The sequence below is a fragment of the Camponotus floridanus genome, unplaced genomic scaffold (genome assembly GCF_003227725.1).
Source record: "Camponotus floridanus strain SB8 unplaced genomic scaffold, Cflo_v7.5 scaffold17, whole genome shotgun sequence".
NCBI lineage: Eukaryota > Metazoa > Arthropoda > Insecta > Hymenoptera > Formicidae > Camponotus > Camponotus floridanus.
Window position 1 is genome coordinate 1,689,737 of NW_020229292.1, and position 18,620 is coordinate 1,708,356.

General features: G+C 31.2%; 1 protein-coding gene across 6 annotated transcripts in view; it reads left to right on the forward strand.

Annotated features, from left to right (window-relative positions):
- LOC105251013 (FH1/FH2 domain-containing protein 3) overlaps positions 1-18,620 on the forward strand; it is a 186,536-nt gene that overhangs the window by 160,901 nt on the left and 7,015 nt on the right. For 2 of the 6 annotated variants that reach the window (XM_025407328.1, XM_025407333.1), the window contains 9 exons: positions 94-712; positions 6,225-6,383; positions 6,918-7,100; positions 8,315-8,434; positions 9,579-9,713; positions 10,638-10,780; positions 11,283-11,550; positions 12,217-12,340; positions 16,679-16,849. In XM_025407328.1, the coding sequence (XP_025263113.1) occupies positions 94-712; positions 6,225-6,383; positions 6,918-7,100; positions 8,315-8,434; positions 9,579-9,713; positions 10,638-10,780; positions 11,283-11,550; positions 12,217-12,340; positions 16,679-16,849 (1,922 nt within the window). Of the gene's footprint in view, positions 1-93; positions 713-6,221; positions 6,384-6,917; positions 7,101-8,314; positions 8,435-9,578; positions 9,714-10,637; positions 10,781-11,282; positions 11,551-12,216; positions 12,341-16,678; positions 16,850-18,620 lie in introns of those variants that run through there. The other 4 variants (XM_025407329.1, XM_025407330.1, XM_025407331.1 and 1 more) reach the window with 3 other exon arrangements.

Consider the following 18,620-nt stretch of genomic DNA (forward strand, 5'->3'; position numbering starts at 1 on the left):
ACTTTCGCTCTCCATTTTATGCTACATTTGAGAAATGTATATTCGTAAAATGCGTCATTAAATATATCCAGCATTTTTCACGCGTCTCTTCAGAATAGGAGATATGAGCGGGCTGATTTCGAAGGCGAAGGAGGGCCTGGCAAAGTCCAAATCAAAGGCGGACGTGCTGAAGTCGCCGACCGGAGACAATCTGCCCAAGCTGCAGGAGACGAAGAAGTCCGAGAACGAGCTGCACTGGGAGGAACTGGTGAAGAAGCTGAAGAGACCGCTCGCGCTCTGCGACCTCGACTTCACCGATCTGAATTCCGACGATGAGATCGACGTGCTAGGATCCGCTAATGTGACGAACGGAGTGCCACCCCCGCCACCGCCGATGGCACCCCCGGCTGGAGATATTCTGGCACCTCCGCCACCGCCGTTGAACGCGAGACTACCACCGCCGCTTCCTCAGGGTCCGCCACTGCCCTTCGGCGTCAACCTGAAGATATCGAGACCGCCGGCCAACGAGGCGCCGAAAAGTCTACCGTCGTTGCTCGCGAAGAAAAGCAAAAAGACTGTGAAATTGTTCTGGAAGGAGGTACGAGACGATCCCAATATCCTCGCGCGCCTCGACAAACATAAGATGATCTGGGACGAGCTGTCACCCGTAGCCGTCGACACGCAGAAACTCGAGCACCTTTTCGAGAGTCGCGCCAAGGATCTCATCACCAAGGTGAGTAGTCTCTAAGTTTGACTTCCATTACGATTTGCCATACGAGCGACGAACCGTGAATTTCATTGTCGAATGAACAGGAGAATGACGTGCGGAACGATGCTCGTTTAAACGACGTCCAATCTCGACTGTTTTCTTGAGATGTTGTATGTTATAATTTTGTATTTACGTATTTCTTCGACGTTTTCAATAGGAGACATTTTTTCTATTTTTGAGTCATGTCATTATACTTATTGTTCTAGTAATAATGGCAGTGTTGACTAGTTAGCCTATTTATCTTCATGAAAAAACTGCAATTAATCAATCTTATCATTCTCAAGAGAAGACAATAATTAATGATACATTACCCTATCATTTATTATAATTTAATTCACTTTTTACTTTACTTCCTGATTTGCTCTCGGTGTTAGCTATTTTGTGATTGGTCAGTTTTTGTGGGAAAAGTTAATGTTCATTCTTTGCTCAAGCGAGGTAAAGAAGAATGGCCTTTCTATGGTTCTAAAATTTCGATGTGTATAAAGCGTATATCTACAATCCTATGTACACAACCTCCACTTGTTTATTGATTCAACAATTTAGGGTTGCGTGTATTTAAAGGAGAAGTTTTTACATTGCATCAATTTGATGCATCGTATCATTTATAATTTGAATATTTAAAATTGGAATTAATTATCCTACATTGCTATGCGAGATCATAATTGGACATAGTTATATAATGAAAAGTTAAATTTATGATTCATTTTAATTGGATATAATTATGAAACAATCACATTCACAATTTTCCAAAATAAAATTCTACATTAATTTAGAGAGAAAGATTAATTAACGCGATATTGTAGATGTTAATTAATGTAAATATTGTTTAACTAAATATGATCAAAACTTTAAAGTATAGCTTATTTTATATTATAAAGTTAATTGCTTTCTTTCCGTAGATATATTCAACTAAAATAACCGAGGCGATATTGTCGATTTATTTTAGAGTTTTGAATTTTATTTAATTCATTTAAGTTCTGTTTGATAACGTTTTATCTATTTTTAGTCGATGAAATATTTATGATAATATTAATTATTTTTTTGCTTATTATTTCTTCTTATATATTAGATTTTCTATAAATTTTCACATTTTTATTAATATGCAATAAAAGATTAATTTTTGTTAAGTAAAATTAGTTAACAAATAAATTTTTTTTTAAGTTATATTTTTCCGATTGCAGATAATGGCAATAGTCCAATTGTAGTCCATTTTATTTAAGCTTAATGGATCCCAAGATTATAATTATGTTAATCAGGAAATGAGAACCAGAAATATCAAAGGAAATAGCTTCTGAAATGTTCGTTGGTTTTAACCTTTCTCGTTACGGTGTTGGTGTCGCAAATTATCTTCTTCATCTTTTGTTTATGCAGCTACTGCTGCATTTATTTCTATCGTAAAAGAAACCGCTTTAACAGTAATTATGCATGCCTCAACTAAGGACGATGCAACGAGCTTCTTGATTCATTTATATACATATTCATGACCCATCTTTTATATCTTCTCACCGTAAAATTGAAGAAAGTAATTAAACGTGGCGATTATTTGACTAATGTAAACGAATTTTAAAAGTTTTAAATTTTAATCAAACTATAAATATAAGTTAATACCTTAAATTAGTATTTAATAGAAAGAGAGAGAGAAAGAGAATGTATTGATTTTAGTATAAAGTTTTCACAAACTAAACTTGCAACAATTTTTTAAATAATTTAATCTGAGTAATTTATCTCTAATCAAAAAGAATCAACAGAAGAATCAATATACGATCATTCTATAAAAAATAAAAACGCATAATTTATTCCCTCTCTCTTGTGTCAGAAGGCTACCAAGAATTTTTCGCCGATTGGCATCGCAATTGAGTAGAAAATAGCGTCGTTAATTGCCGTAGTAATTACACGGCGCGATTATATTCGTTTCCTCACTTGTGTAATTCGTATGTGTGCGCAACTAAATCGCAGCAAGTGGTATATATCGTACGATGGTATAACGAGTGCGACTGGGCTGCGCATATTTTTCGAGCATTACTGAAAGCCCCTGCATTATTTCTCCGTTCCGGCTGTTTCTGACGTTGCTGTTCCTCGCCCTTTGAACCTACCTTAGCACACCGGTAATTACAGTTGACCTGCGCTCGTAAAAAAGGGTGAAAAAGTGGCCGCGCGTCATGAAAATCGCGAGTTCGCGGGTGACGAAGCAAGGGTGTAAGTAAGAACAAAGGGTATAAGAAGAAAACTCGTCTTCGACGCGAATAATGATGTTGTATTACTCGTTCCGTGACGTCGTAAATCAGGACCACGAACGTCGCATGTTCTGAACTAATAGAGAGGAAGATTGGAAAAATCGGCGCACGAAGTGCACTAGAGTAGCGATTGTTGTGGAGAAGCTTGAGATCAATAGAAGGGATTATAAAACATTAGAGCGATAACTATTATTCTTGAGAGTTACAGGGAAAAAGAATCAATAATTTTTTAATATAAAAATATAAATTATATATAAATAATAATAATAATTGGAGAAAAGAATAATAAATAATTGAAGAAAATATTACAAGATTTCCTAGGATGCATTTTATTAAAAATTTATATAAATTAAAATTTTTATTTATTATATAAATTAATTTTCTTAGAATATGACTTTCAATTTATTATATAAAAGATTTTTAGAATTTATTATATAAAAGATTTCTTAGAATATGGCTTTCAATTTATTATATAAATTAATTTTCTTAGAATATGACTTCTCTCTCTCTCTCTCTCTCTCTCTCTCTCTCTCTCTCTCTCTCTCTCTCTCTTTCTTATATTTTTAATATGATGTTTAATATAAATATAAATATGTGACAAAAATAATATTTTTATTTAATTATTTTATCTTATTGAAATGAGAACAAAATGACAAAATTGTAATCACGTCATTTTGTTTCGTTAAAATATTACAAGATTTCTTAGGATGCGTTTTATTAAAAATTTATATAAATTAATTTTCTTAGAATATGACTTTTCTCTCTCTCTTTTTTTTTCTTATATTTTTAATATGATGTTTAATATAAATATATGAACAATAATAATATTTTTATTTAATTATTTCATCTTTTTGAAATGAGAACAAAATGACAAAATTGTAATCACGTCATTTTGTTTCGTTAAAATATTACAAGGTTTCTTAGGATGCGTTTTATTAAAAATTTATATAAATTAATTTTCTTAGAATATGACTTTTCTTTCTCTCTTTTTTTCTTACATTTTTAATATGATGTTTAATATAAATATGTGACAAAAATAATATTTTTATTTAATTATTTTATCTTATTGAAATGAGAACAAAATGACAAAATTGTAATCACGTCATTTTGTTTCGTTAAAATATTACAAGGTTTCTTAGGATGCGTTTCATTAAAAATTTATATAAATTAATTTTCTTAGAATATGATTTTTCTTTCTCTTTCTTTTTTTCTTATATTTTTAATATGATGTTTAATATAAATATGTGACAATAATAATATTTTTATTTAATTATTTCATCTTTTTGAAATGAGAACAAAATGACAAAATTGTAATCACGTCATTTTGTTTCGTTAAATACACACTAGATATGATTATATTTATATATTTTAATTTATTACATATTTTCTGAAATATATTTATAAATTTTTATTTCCATAAAGGGAGAGAGATGTGAAATAAAAGTGAAAGAATTGAGTAAATTTTCATTCATATTAACTTTCGCTTTTAGTTTTGTATTCGGCCTCACACACATACACACAGATATATAATTATCAAATTAGGGTTGTAGAATAACATCTGCTAATTTAATAGTAGCGGTTAACCGTAACTATATCGCGTGAGGATAACGGTTATGATAACGGACATGAATAACGATTATTACGACGGTCGAATAATAGCGGGTTGGTGATGGTGATGATGGTTTACTGCAATACGACTAATCTTCTTCTTGTATTCTTGGCAATGTTGTTGGTGCTCGCACGAAAAAAAAATGAACGAAATGGCATGCGGATTTTTACAGGAGGTGAGTCTTAATTCCTTAACTTTCCGCGCGATTCTGCTCATGTACGTGCATGTGTTTCGAGTGGATCTTCCCACAAGTGTCTTTTGCTATCTGGCGCGATCGATCTCATGCCGATAATAAAGCATTAATTAATGGAGATTTCACGGCAGATTTTATTTCACTCCTCGAAGACTTTCACTGGTGTGAATCTCTCCTGCGTTTGTTATTTCGTGGACATTCCTCATCGTAATTGATCAATTTACTGAGGATCAATTAATGGGGGATGTTATTTTTAACATAATCGTGACGATATGGGTGATAGGCAATTACAATTTCTGCTTTTGTTTCATACTCATCAGATTTTTATTGAGGCATGTAAGGACACCGCGTCAATCGATGGAACGATTTGCGATGTCTATATATGTTTGGTTATATAATATTTTTTTATATTAATATTATTTAAAAATTCTTGTGCGAGTGTATTTTCTGACTTTGTATTTTTCACAATTTCATTTTTGAATTTCTAATATATATTAACTGATTTAAAAAATGACTGATGCAATTGACATTATGATAAAAATAGGGCTTTCAATATTTCAAACATTATATACTTTATTTTCTATAAATTTAGATTATATAAAGCATTTATGAAACGTTTTAAATTTTTTATCGGATATTCTTTTCTATCTTTTGTAGTTAAGATTATTTTAAATTATTTATTATCTATTATATTTTTATTTTATTATGTACAATATTTATATTTTATTTTTTTATGTGCTAAATTTTACTTTTTCTATTTAGATTTACTGTAAACGAATATTCGCATAATTTTCATTTTCATATATATTGAGAATTATATTTTTTATAAGTGAAGTATGTATCTTTATAGTAAGAGAATTTTTTGTAAAGAAAATAGTTTTATGATTTTTTATATTGTTGCATGATAGTTGTTAAATTGGATTGGACCCAATAGTTCATCTATGGAGCCAAACAATTTTGAATGCAAGCATTCAAAGTTATTCACACGAATAATCGCGCATATATACACAAGTATATACATCTGCGCGTATATAAACAAAATAGAAAGTTATAAAATATCGAAACACATCATACAGATTCGTGAATATACTTTATATATACGTAAAATATACAGAGAATATATATCCTGGCTTTCAATAAAAAATGCATTTATTCTGTTTAATATTCTCTCTGTTTTTTACATATATATAAAATATATTCACGAATCTGTATGATGTGTTTCGATATTTTATAACTTTCTATATTTTATAGCTTTCTATTTTATAACTTTTTATATTCGTCTAGGGAGGTATTTGTTAATGCACGGTAATAAATACTAACTAATTAATATATCAATTTTTAATAATCTCAAATGCTACGAATTAATAACAAAAATGTTAAACTATATCATGCGCAAACATTCGATATCAATGAAGATTTTCTATTATTTTTGACAAGTAGAAGCAACAAGAAATGAACAAGAACAAGGAGATTATCGTGCTGAATCACAAAAGGTCCAACGCCATCAATATTGGTATGACAAAGCTGCCACCACCGAGATCCATTAAAACTGCGATCCTAAAAATGGACGCTACAATCATGAATAGAGAGGGTATCGAGGTGAGAATATTTCATACACTCTTTTATTCTTTTTGTTCGAATTTTTATTTTATAGTATAACTATTCGCGAAACTATTAAAAAGTTATATAAAATTTAAAAAAAAAATATACATATATCTATATGTAATATTAAAAAATCGAAGGTACATATGCACGCGTTATATTTTAACCATTTTATATTTCTTGATGAAATAAAAATTATTCTAAACAATTTTTTACGCAAAGTTCGTCATCGTTATTTTTTATCCCTCGTTTTAATTTTGTAGTTTTGATCTCACATATATTCTTAATCAATCTTTCGATTTTTCTTCGCGTATTGAACGTTTGTCCAAATAAATCTCACCGATCCTGCTTTAATTTATAACCGATAGAGTACTTTGCAAATTTATCAATTTATGTTTACGATCGACCTCACGATTCAGTTGAGAAGCACTCCTATATATCTTAAGTTTCGAATTTTTTATGATTTTTCTAATTTTCAATTGGCTTTTCTTCTTCGTTCATTCCCTTCCTGCCACGAAATCCTTCCGATAGAAACTTTTGACGATGCTGCCAACTAAGGAAGAAAAGTCCAGGATACAAGAAGCGCAGGCCGCCAATCCTGATCTTCCTTTAGGATCGGCTGAGCAATTTCTTCTGACTTTGACCTCCATCTCGGAATTGCCAGCAAGACTGAAGCTCTGGGCGTTCAAATTGGATTTCGAAAATTCTGAGAAAGTAAGTAAAAAAATCTTATATTGTACATTCTTTTTTCTATTGAATAATTTAACAATAAATTTCTGTCGATTTCATGAATTATCGATCTTAAGAAATTGCATAGTTTTTTGCGAAATTATTTACGTTCGTAAAAATGGTAAAATCTATAATTTGTGATTTATAACGTGTGTCTATGATTTTATAATTAATTTTTTAAATTTATTTAATAAATTAATTCTTTTTTTGAATGAATGATACATTACTGTCGGTTTAAATATTATTTAATTAAATAATTTTCTATGTGTTTCAAATAATTCATCAATGGAGATAATACATTAAACTTAAATTTTCAGAACAAAACATAATTTCAATTTTTGTTTCTTTAATATATTGTTTACGAAGTACAATAATTTATCAAAAGGAACATGCTTGCGCAAACAATATTATAAATATGACAGCGATTTTAATTTTAAATTGCTGTTATATTCATTGGATTTAATTAGTGTGCATAAATTGGCATTTAGTTTTCCTTTTCTCTCTTCCCCTCTCTTTTTCCCGACTTTGCGTGAGATTTTCTCTAGTGTGAAGATGATGAGAAGGAATGCTAGCAATGCAGTCAGAGGATGTTGGTAGCTAGAAGAGCGTTCTCCGCGCATTCCTTCAACGACAAAATCGCGAATTCCGATATTGTGCAGGAACTAAGAAAGGTCACTTGACGACCTGGCTTCCTCAGTATCGCTCGACCGTAGCCATAGCGCGAAATACCTCTCATCAGGATACTCGATTCTTTTTGTATCTATTTGCATAGTTTCGAAATGTGATGGTGTGAGATACGCCGTTTCTCGATTATTACAAAAATGCATTGCTAAAAGATTGATAATGACAAAATTAATAAAAATATTCCAAAAAAGTTACAAATTTAAATTGTAAATAAATGTAATGTAAATGTTAAAATTTTTAATATTTAATTTAATATTAATTTAATATTTAATTTTTAATATTTAATATATCATGTCATATGAAGAATGACTGTCTCTTTCCGATCAAATTTTGTTCGCTTCTGGTTAGAATGAAAATAAAATTAGTTTAAAATTCGCTTCTGGAATTCGTGAATTAATGATTTCAGAAATTCCAGTATGCAACAGTGTACGCATAATTATGAAAATCAATACGATAACGAGCGGATATGCGAGACGAGACGAAATAAACCGTGATGCGGTCTTTGTAACTTTCAGGAAATCGCGGATCCTTTGATGGATCTCAAGCAAGGTATGGAGACCCTGCGTGTGAATAAAACGTTCCGTGGGATTCTGAGCACGCTTCTTTCGATCGGGATATTTCTCAACGGAAATGAGGTGGGTATTGAATGCCAGCCAAATGATATCCGTTTAATCCGTCTGTCCCGTAATCTGGCAGATTCGTAGAAGTACGAAGTTCTCGATGATATCGATAATTTTGTTCTAACTGCTGGTCGAGCGAGATACCTCACATGCCACTTGGCTGACTGCCACATTTTTTCGAAAACAATCTCGGTTTAATACGGAGTTTTATTGCAATTACGGCTCGCTATTTATTCCCCGAACGACGCTGGAATTTTCAAGAGTTATGACGAGATATTCACTGTATTAAAAAAGTTTCATCGCAATTTCCGATAGCTAGATTTGCATCGAATTAATTTCGGAACGATACACTGAATTAATACAAATATATGCATTATATGAATGAAATTTTTATGTTTATATGTTATATAAAAATTTTATTTTTTAATGTTATATAAAATTTTAATTTTATTTGATAGATTACAAAAATCTTTGAAATAATAATTAAAGAATTTGACTAATAATTAAATTCAAATACAATAAATATATACTAAGTAAAAATTCTAACGACACAATTAGAATTATTGAATTTAAAAAATGTATGTGTTTTTATGGACCATAACATTTTTCACAGTTTTCACCTTTATTTAATATATACGTTAATAATAAAATATTCTTTTATACTTATAAATCACTGTAACATTATATTGTATTATACTTGAATATCTCTAATCTTAATATTTATTATAGTATTTCATGTTCATAATGTTTTAGATTTGCATTATATATATGCATTATAAATGAATAAATATCAATTTTTAAAATCAAGTTTAATGTTACCTCACGCGAGATTCTAGCAGAAGTGAAAAATAGAAACGCGTCGAAAGTGTAATGTATATTTATCGATTGCGAGAACGATGACGTTACAAAATTTAAGAATAATCTATTTTCGGTGCAAACTCTTTATATTTGTATATTCTTTATTTATCTTCTATTTGTCAGGAATTAATATAAATTTGATGGAAATTAATTATGCTAATAATTTCGTTCCTAATTATAATTATTTTAAGAGAGCTCCATTTCTTTTCCTCGCGAAAATTTCGAAATTTACGATCTTCGAAACTAGACACGCTATTTTTCCGGCGATGCGTCGTGTCACGAGGGTTTCACCCTTTTTCAGGTGAAGGGCTTTCAACTAGAATACCTCGTCAAAGTACCTGAAGTGAAGGATACAGTTCACAAGCATTCGCTGCTTCATCATCTCTGCCACATGGTGATGGAGAAGTTCCCGGATTCTACGGACCTTTATTCCGAGGTGAGAGACTGTTTTAGTTGAAAGCTAGAGAAAACTTTTCGTCGAGGTGTCGCGATAGGGCGACCGTATATACGAAATGTGACAAAGTTTGTTTGTTCATATTGGCACAACTTTTTCGAAAGACATCGTGATTTTATTCTACCCGATTAACTCGAATCGCTCGAGTTTCGAGTCTATGCGAAATTACCTTTTCTTAAATCGCTTTCGGAATTCTATTAACCTCGATTGATTCTGCAAAAATTCCAAGAGTTTCGATTACTGTAATGTGCACATTTTCTATTGTAGAGTATTTCTTTTGCATTTCGTTAATTTTTATAAGATATACATATAACATATAACATTATAACATATACAAAATGTATTAATATAAATGAATTTATCTTATTTCTAAATTTAAATGATATACAACTATTTATTTTCTTATAATATCAGTTACATTTAAAAAAATTAATAAGATGAGATAATAGAATTGACAATTCTCAAAACTCTCAATATATTAATTTGCACTTTTTCATAATAATTAAATATGTTATTTTTTAAATAATTGTATAATGCTTGATTAAATAATATTAGAAAGATATTTTAATGATAGAGCCAGGAGAAAAAAAATAGAAAATAAAAATCGAAATAGAAACAATCTTTATATTTTATTATAATTCATTATAATTCATTATAATACGTGAATATAATATCTAGATTATGAACGATACCTTTTACATGATAAAATTATTTTTATTATAAAAAGAGATTAAAAATTAAAATATAAAAAGAGATTAAAAATTATTTTTATTATAAAATTATTTTTATTATAAAAAGAGAGAAAGAGAGAAATGCAATAACTTTAGATCAACTTTAAACTATCTTTCACGTATTTCTTAACTTGGAATAGCTTTCTCGGTATCGTCGATGTGGTTCTGCTTTCAGATCGGCGCGGTAACGAGAGCCTCGAAAATCGATTTCGACGAGCTGGCGGCGAACATCGCGAAACTCGAGAGCGAGTGTAAAGCGTCTTGGGACCATCTCAAGCTCATTGCGAAGCACGATGGTTCCACAATGATGAAGGTCAAGTGAGTATAATTCTCGTCGAGTTTCACTGTCTGCGAACCAATTTCCGAGATTCCCTCTTCCTGAGTATCTTCCTGAGCGTTCGCGTTTAAGAAGTTCCAAGTTCGATAAATGTTTTTTTTTCTCCAGTAAAACTGGCTGCCATCCAAGTGGAACTTCCATTAATTATCGAAGGAAGATTTTCTTCTCCCTCGAGACTTTCCACTCGAATTTTCTGTCAGTTATTATTCGCATTGCACTTTCAATCTTCTAATAGACTTGCAGTTTTTATCTATCGTGATATTTTTAATTACGCTTTTTGTCAAATACTTTTCCTTCTTATGCATTTCAAAACACTTGCTTATAAATATTTCTAATATTTCTTGTTTATTTAAATAGGACGGTTAAAAGGCATTTAATTTGTTAGAATTATTAGTTTCATTTATTTGTATTCCATAAAATTGTTTATTAAGATATAACATATGTTCTCTTGAAAATACACATTGTTCCCTCCTTATGCCGCAGGATGTCTGATTTTCTTGCCGATTGCGCCGAGAGGATAATCGTCTTAAACATCGTACACAGACGCATCATAAATCGTTTCCGGAAATTCATCTTATGGCTCGGTATACCATTGCACAGAATACAAGACACGAAACCGAACGAGTTTTGCAGGATTGTATCCGAATTTGCTTTGGAGTATAGAACCACCAGGGAGCGAGTGATACAGCAGCTCGAGAAGAAAGCCAATCATCGGGAACGCAATAAGACCAGAGGAAAGATGATAACGGAGGTAAGGCATTTTTGTTTCATCTGTATCATCTGTTTTTCGTCGAAAAACTTCTATCGGCTAGATTTATTATTCTTATATCTCTGATATATCTGATATATCTTTGATGTTGTACATCTCGGTTTCGAATTTAACCTTTCATCAATATTAAAGTGACGTTAATTTACATAGATCAGAAAATAATTTTTTCTGTGATTTTTACATTTTCTTTTCTTGTGCAATTGTGTATGTATGTCTGATACACATGTAAAAATAAAGATATATCGGTAATAATTTGGGAAATCGCATTTTTGTTGTTAGTACGCTAAAACTCATGCAATAAGCGCTAAGTTACTGGGAATAATATAATATATAAATATTCAGAATAATTTTATTTTAATATAAAAAATAAATGTGAAATATTAAAAACTTTGGTAACTGAGAACTATTGAAAAAAATTAAAACTAATAACAAATAAAATATTTCTTCAAATATCTGTCAAATTGATGTGATAAAACTTATATATTTAATGCTGGTTGTTCTAGCATTAATTTTTATTTTTTAATATCTGCGAGAGAGATTAAGTCTTCTATAAATAATTTCTATATTATTAAAATATATATATATATTTTTTTTTTCATAAAATTTCGCACATTTTTCCAGATTTGAAATCTTTTGTTTTTGTTACAGGTCGGCAAGTTTCGCACAAAAGAGGATCGGGCGGACGCGGAACTCAGACAACTACTTGGCAGTGACATTTCAGATGTTGAGAGTATTCACGGTACTTTACCATGGCGAAGACAAAGGAAAGACGGTGAGTTCTGTCAAAAATTCTCTCCTTTTCCCTCTTTTTAAATTTTTTTCCTTCTATTTTCCTGCTTTCATTTTGACTTATTTTTTTTCTTTTGTGTAATAAATTTTGCCTGGTAAATATGCAGTAATTAATATTCTACATTATCAATAGCAGTGAATAATTTAAGCTACAATTAAATCGAAGTGCATGGTGCTATTTCAAATGCAATATGCAACAATAGCTATTTTAAGTAGAAATATATAATATTTAATAATTCATTATGCTCCATTACTCATTATAATATAGTGAACGTATTGTGATATGTGGCCGAAAGGTATTTTGAATTTTTAGTGCTCATACACGAATACATCACATGAATATATCACATGTAATATGCAACGATTCATTTTTTAATAAATAATCGAGCCAAATGTTACAATATTATGCCACTCACACGCACATTATATTTGTTTGTTTTAATTAGAAAAAGTCGCAAAGAAATATAACAAAGCTTTATGAATTATACACAGAAAAAAAGACATTCTTGCTTTGAAAGTATATTTAGTTTTAACATGGAAATCTTGAAATGAGATTATATCGCGTTAATTAAAGAAAAATATAATTACTTGAATAATTGCTTACTTGAATGAAGCCATTTTATATAATTCAATCAAGAAAAATATATTCTTATGATTTAAGATTTAATTTTCTTGGAATGGAAAAGAAACAATGTTGAATCGAAAATAACATTTTTAAATCAAAGATTATAATTTTCTTAAAGTAGAATTAAATAATTATATATTCATGAGGTGACGAATACAATATTAAAATAAGACCACAACCATATGGTCGAAACGTCGTATTAATAAACTTAATTTTTTGGCTAAGCTTTGGTCGACTACAATTTTTCAATGATCCTTTGATTATTCGATTAGCGATATTAAATTATTTACAATTAAAATAAGACTATAATATTGTTGAAATTTAAAATTATTAAATTCTTCTAAGAAGATTAGAAATTTTTGCGTATTGTTACGAAACAATGAACGCATTAGTTTAAGTATATCAATTTTGATTTGACCCTTCTTTTTTTCTGTGTATTTATGAATAATATTTATGAATTTTTAATTATTATGAATATTTATTTTAAATTATTATGAATATTTATGAGTTAAGCACGCAAGTCGGGTATCGGTTTCGCGATCGGGTGAACGAGATTTTGCCATCGCTAGCGTAAAATGACGGCGATATGAGTAGGAGCCTCTATTTGGCGTCGCTTTTAACTCGCGAAAATAACGCACTCTAAATGGCGGTGGCCGCCTCGGCTATTCCAGCGTGGATAAGAACAAAGTGCGAGGATTTCTCTTCATCTCCGTAATGTTTCAGCTCGGCGGTGGCGGCGGCGCGCGCGAGATAAATGTCGCCCTTAAGCAGCAGCTCTCGCAAGCAAGATTTAAGGATAGCGCCGGGTCATTTGACGACATTACCGGAAAACGAGAAGTAAATGCGTCGCCGTCCTCGTGATTATACGGCGCGTTCGCGGAAGGATCCGAGTTCCTTTCTTCGTCCTTTCCCCTCGTGTTTAGCGGAACGTGAAACTTGCCCCGGTGCGCAAGTCTCTGTTCGTTATCTTCATAGCGCAGGGACTTGTTCTCCATTTTATGCGACTTGAATTTTCTCGCTCGAAATTCGCGACTGCGAAATGTTTGAGGCCGCTTGTATCATTCGTCGCGCCCGTTAAGAGAGTCGAGTGTAAATGTAAACTCGGCGTTGTAAGTAGCATTATCATTGCGCGAGGCGTCGAGATAAGATGTCTTCGGCGCAGTCGGGGGTTGTTTCGTAAAATTCCGCATTCTTGGGAGGGAAATTTCAACTTGAGTGGAATTTTTTGTTCCATTCATTCTTCATCGCGCTTTATGCGTCGTTACGTAAGATGATAACGTCGTCTCGGGGGAGCAGAATGCAAAAGTAGTTAACTTTCAGAGGGAATATTTCGAAGCGACGTGCATGTTATTCGAGTCAACGCGGAGAGAAGTGTATATAAGAGTCGTGAATAACAGCTTCTAAAAAATTCATTTCTAGCATTCGCACAGAAAGACCTTATTGTCACAAGTTTTATATTCGTTATATTCAATTTATTATATTTTCTTCAGCTATTCTATCTGTCACCCGTTATTATAAATAATTTATCATAAATAATTTATTTATCGAATTCAATTAGCAAATATATATTTTTTGGTACTAAGAATAATATTGCAAATTGGTTCTACTTCCGAAGTTTGTCTACTTCCATGGGAAGATTGGAACTTAAGTTTTTATAAATTCAATTTCTTTTAAAAAGCATAATCATGAAAATTAAAATCAATGCTAAGAGACTGACTATTAATTAATTACAGAATTATATAGATTTAATTAAAGCACGTTTATGAATATCTCTACTTTTACTTTAATGTAACATCCCAAGATATTTTATTTCTATTCATGTTTTTGTTAAATACTTGAAGTATTATAATTATATCTTATCGCGATGAATGCGGCAGTCAGATATTCAATTTAAGATCGGGGAATCCATCCACACTTTACAAAGATCTATCTCTATTACTTATGAGCAAAACCTCGCAAAAGCTATTCCAGGGGGGAGAAGATCCAACAGAAACGACTGACACGCCTGGATCTCGTAAGACTATATTACCTTGTAAGCGCGGATCATCACTTTCTTGAGGAAACGTGGAATTTTTATTTCCTTCTCTTCTCGCAGAAGAGAGGTACGCGGAGGATTGGACCGACTCGGGGAACAAGGGCTGGTGCCCATTCAGTCCTGTACGGCTCGTAAACCTAACCACTCATGTGCATTACCACGGCTGTGGCCATCATAACTTTTCTCCTCTTTATTCCCGTGCATGCTCCGACATAAAATATCTAAACGTCCCGTCTAAGTCGCGCAGGCATATCTAGCTGGATGTGACGATCCTCTTGGCAGTCTTGATAGCTCCAACTAAAAACCTCGTGAATTGTGCGACAATAATTGCTAATTTGATTAGCTAATAATAGTGACGAGGAATTCGAAATTGTTTCTTTTGCGAAAATTCGTCGCAAACGTGTCTTTGTTTTTTGCAATATCTTTTTAAAGATTAATTTTTGTGCTAATAAAAAACGTATGAAAAAGAATGAAATTACAAGTGAAACGATTTTTGGAATAATATTAATATAATATTAATTTATTTAATTTCGCGATTTTTTTAACAACACGCTTCAAACTCTATTCATGTATTTCAAAATCGAAATGTTATCAAAGTTATAAATATAATTAGTAACTGTATTTTTATATAAAATAGTGATATTTGATTTAATTTAATATTAGATATGCGATTTTATGATTTTATGCTGTTTGATTTTATGATTTTTACGTTATTTTAATCGAGTTTCTTTAGATTAAATAAAATCGTATTTACATATTTTCGCAGCTTGTTCCTTTATAATCAGAATTCTATTGTATTATTCATTCCAATCTTATGCAATGAATACATAAAGTATGTAAAATGTAGCATTATCAGGATCCGTATCAAACCAGCGAACAGGAAATCATTTGATAGCGTTTAACATTCCTCACGATAGAATAATCACGGAAATGAATTGTGTAGATTGACCATCAAAGAACGCGTAATAAGCGAGACTGAAGGACTTTTCTTTACACTTTTTGCTTCGTCCATGAAAATTCTATTACCACCCTCTCACCCTTTTTCTATCTCATCTCCTTTTCCACAACTCTTGTATCGAGAGTGGAACTACCGCCATGATAGCTTTTCTGGGACGAGTTTGAAAGAAGCTCTGTAAAAGAAATTCTGTGCATTTGACAGTTTCAAAGTTACTGCCCTGCGGACTGAACGGGATGACTGTAGAAAATAAGATAGTGAGACGATGTGGAAGACGAATTCTGTAGATACACTTTTCAAATAGAGAGTTGTCTCTGTTAAGCATCTTTTTGAGGATTATTCTGCATGAATAAACGCGAAAATCTATCTTTGAATTGTGAGGATGGTTGAAAGTAACACCTGAGACCATTGCCATAATACATGCACAAGTTTTATTGTTAACGAAGTTTCGTTTCGCGAAATAAATCCTCGAAAATACACAGAAATTCTAGATTTATGAGAGAAAAATTCATTCAAAAACGGACTAATAAAAATTCATTCAAAAACGGACTAATAAATTCAAATTTCTGACAAATAAATACTATGAACATTTGCAAAGTATACTTTACATGAATAACGCAGAAATGTGGAGATATCTTAAGAAGACGAAATTATTGAAAGAAATTTTATAGATTATCAGAGCAGGAGGAAAAAAAATTTGTTTTAGGACGTATAATTCCACTGGGTCCGGTGCTCAGAGATGAAAGCAGTAACGGTAATTTGGCTGATGGTGTTGACGAGCTGTTGGAGTCTCTGGTAAAAACCGCGACGAAAACACCAGCCACGAGAACCACGCCACGCGAGCGCAAGAGGACCAGACACGCCGATCGTAAGTCTTGTAAGTGTGATCCCAGCACCATGCACCAAGATTCTCCTCTTTATCGAACGATTTCCGGTCGCGGAATCGATCTATCAATCGGTAGTGGATTCCTATACGACAGCCTATTTGTGGATGCAACATAGATTTTTTTATCGTAATTAAATATTACAATATACATATCACAAAATGATATTTTAAGTATCAAGATAATATGTAATATTATATAATTATTATATATTATTATAATATATTATATATATATAATATATAATATATTATAATATATTATTATAATATTATTATAATATGTAATAATTTAAGAAATTAGCAAATTATTAATTAATATAATAATACATTCTCAAATATGATTTTAGTTAATAATTTGTTGTTTTTTTCTTTGTATATATATACGCGTGTATAATTTAATATATAAATTTCCAACGAAACGGGAATTTACAAGCAACGTGAAAATTCGACATTGAAGTTTCATTGGCAACAGGAAACACTGAAATACGGTGCTCACCGTAAAATTTTCCAATAACTTTCGATGCCACAAGGGCCTTGAATTATCCGGTACGCAGTATACATTATTGAAAACGGTTGGTCCACGAATAGAGCTGTGGGGTCACCGGAGTCGATCGATAAGCGAGAAGTTTGGAAATGTCGGCGTCGACGCCCTAGATCGAACATGCGATCGTACGCGTGTCGTTGATTCGATCTTTTTTGTATCTTTTATGCACTTTATTAGCACCGATCTCTCTATCTCTATCTCAATATTCGAGCTCGTTTATCTATCTTAACGTACTTCTGTAAATTGATACGAAATTCTAATTAATTTAGGTCTGTATTCAATTAAAAATTTTCTATGAGATGAATTGGACAATATTTTTAAATTAGGTGTTGCAATATATAACATAAAATTACACATAATAATAAAGTGTAATTAGAGAAAATTGCACAAATACAATATTATACATATTTATAAGTATGTATATAAATGAACACATGCATAATGCATAAAGTAAATATAAATAATTCATATAAATTAAAATTTCAGATATGCATGTATATATTTTTTAATTTGAAATGCTTTTCTAATTTACAATAATTAAAAAAAAAGAAAAGAGAAGAGGAGACACAATATGCTAAAACATTTTAATTATTTATTCAATTCTAGATAATCAATTCTTATTCGAATAAACTTGAAATTGAAAAATACATTTTATTATTAATTAGTTAGAATAAAATTATATTAATTGAATTATTTAAAGCCTTCAGTTCTCAATATTAATTATTTTAATAATTAAACATCAAATTAAAATTTATCTAGAGAAAAATTTAGTTAAATTTTATACAAAAATATCCTAAACGAACGCTTCTGAAATTTGGCATAAATCTTATAATACTGATATATAAATATTATATAGACAACACACACACCTGAGCAGATTTTGTTTGTCAGTCAGAAAGAAATTTCGCTGATAATTACATTTACGACTGAAAGATCAAAGTTTACAACGTACATGTACATACATTTACGAACGTAAATCTGACAACGAAAAAATCACAACGAAAAATTCAGCAAAAATAATATAACACCATCGTAACAATACCGGTAGATTATATCGTTCCTACGTTTTTGTTTTGTCGGAACGTTGATCGATCTCTCGATACGTAGAAAGTCGAAATAATCCTTGCTGCTGAGCCGATGGCGTGTAAATCTCGGTGTAATCCGATCGCCGAATGCATTGATCGATCTTTCCCCCCCGCGATACCTATGATAAATCCG